Consider the following 821-nt stretch of genomic DNA (forward strand, 5'->3'; position numbering starts at 1 on the left):
CCAGTAATATACCAACACCTGTACCCAATCTGGCCACATACTCGGAACCTTTACGTTATGTATCAGTGGGAGAGGGACACACTGCAGTGCTTGATGCACATGGCAAAGTATGTCTGTTTACTAAGTAATTTTCTAGAATTTCATTCTTAAAGAAGATATTTCAAATGTAAATGAAAGAAAATGAAAAATATAATAAGGCGGTAAAAACCAATATAAATGGAGATAACTGTGACAGAGTACATTTGTAAAGATGAAGTATGATAAGATGTATGAAGGCAGTCTGCTTCTTGTGGTCATCATCTTATTTTATTTTTACAGCTATTTACCTTTGGCTATGGACGATATGGGCAGCTGGGTCATGGCAACTGCGACGACCTCTCTGTGCCACGAACTGTCCTCGACTTGTGTGGTTCAAAAGTGAGCCAAGTGGCCTGTGGGAGGTGTCACACCTTAGTTTATATCCCATCTCAGGTAAAGTCTTCCCTTGAATGGCTTTCAAGGTTTAGGCAATTGTGATGCTTTTTTGTTTTTATTCTTTGATATCTGCTATTGATTTTATTGTTGATCGTTCCGATTTAGAGTTTGGAGTCCTGAATCCCAAGGTCAAGTTGGGTTTTACTGATTGCAGATCATTATTGTACAAAATGATTGTGATATATATATATATTTTTTTTCTGCGAGTTATCCAGGTTTTTGTACCTTAAGTAAAAAGTTCAGAATTTGGTATCTGAAGCAACTTTAAATCCTTAAAACTTAGTAAAGTGTTTTTACTAAGATTTAAAATATACTGATAAGAAATCATTTTATTTAACAACCATGTG

The 821-nt window shown here is 35.4% G+C and overlaps 1 protein-coding gene across 1 annotated transcript in view; it reads left to right on the plus strand.

Annotated features, from left to right (window-relative positions):
* LOC119588740 (probable E3 ubiquitin-protein ligase HERC4) overlaps positions 1-821 on the plus strand; it is a gene marked incomplete in the record, with an annotated part of 34,030 nt that overhangs the window by 13,461 nt on the left and 19,748 nt on the right. Inside the window, 2 exon segments of the mRNA XM_037937381.1 lie at positions 5-107; positions 319-471. Coding sequence (XP_037793309.1) covers positions 5-107; positions 319-471 — 256 coding nt within the window.

The sequence above is a fragment of the Penaeus monodon genome, chromosome 24 (genome assembly GCF_015228065.2).
Source record: "Penaeus monodon isolate SGIC_2016 chromosome 24, NSTDA_Pmon_1, whole genome shotgun sequence".
Taxonomy (NCBI): domain Eukaryota; kingdom Metazoa; phylum Arthropoda; class Malacostraca; order Decapoda; family Penaeidae; genus Penaeus; species Penaeus monodon.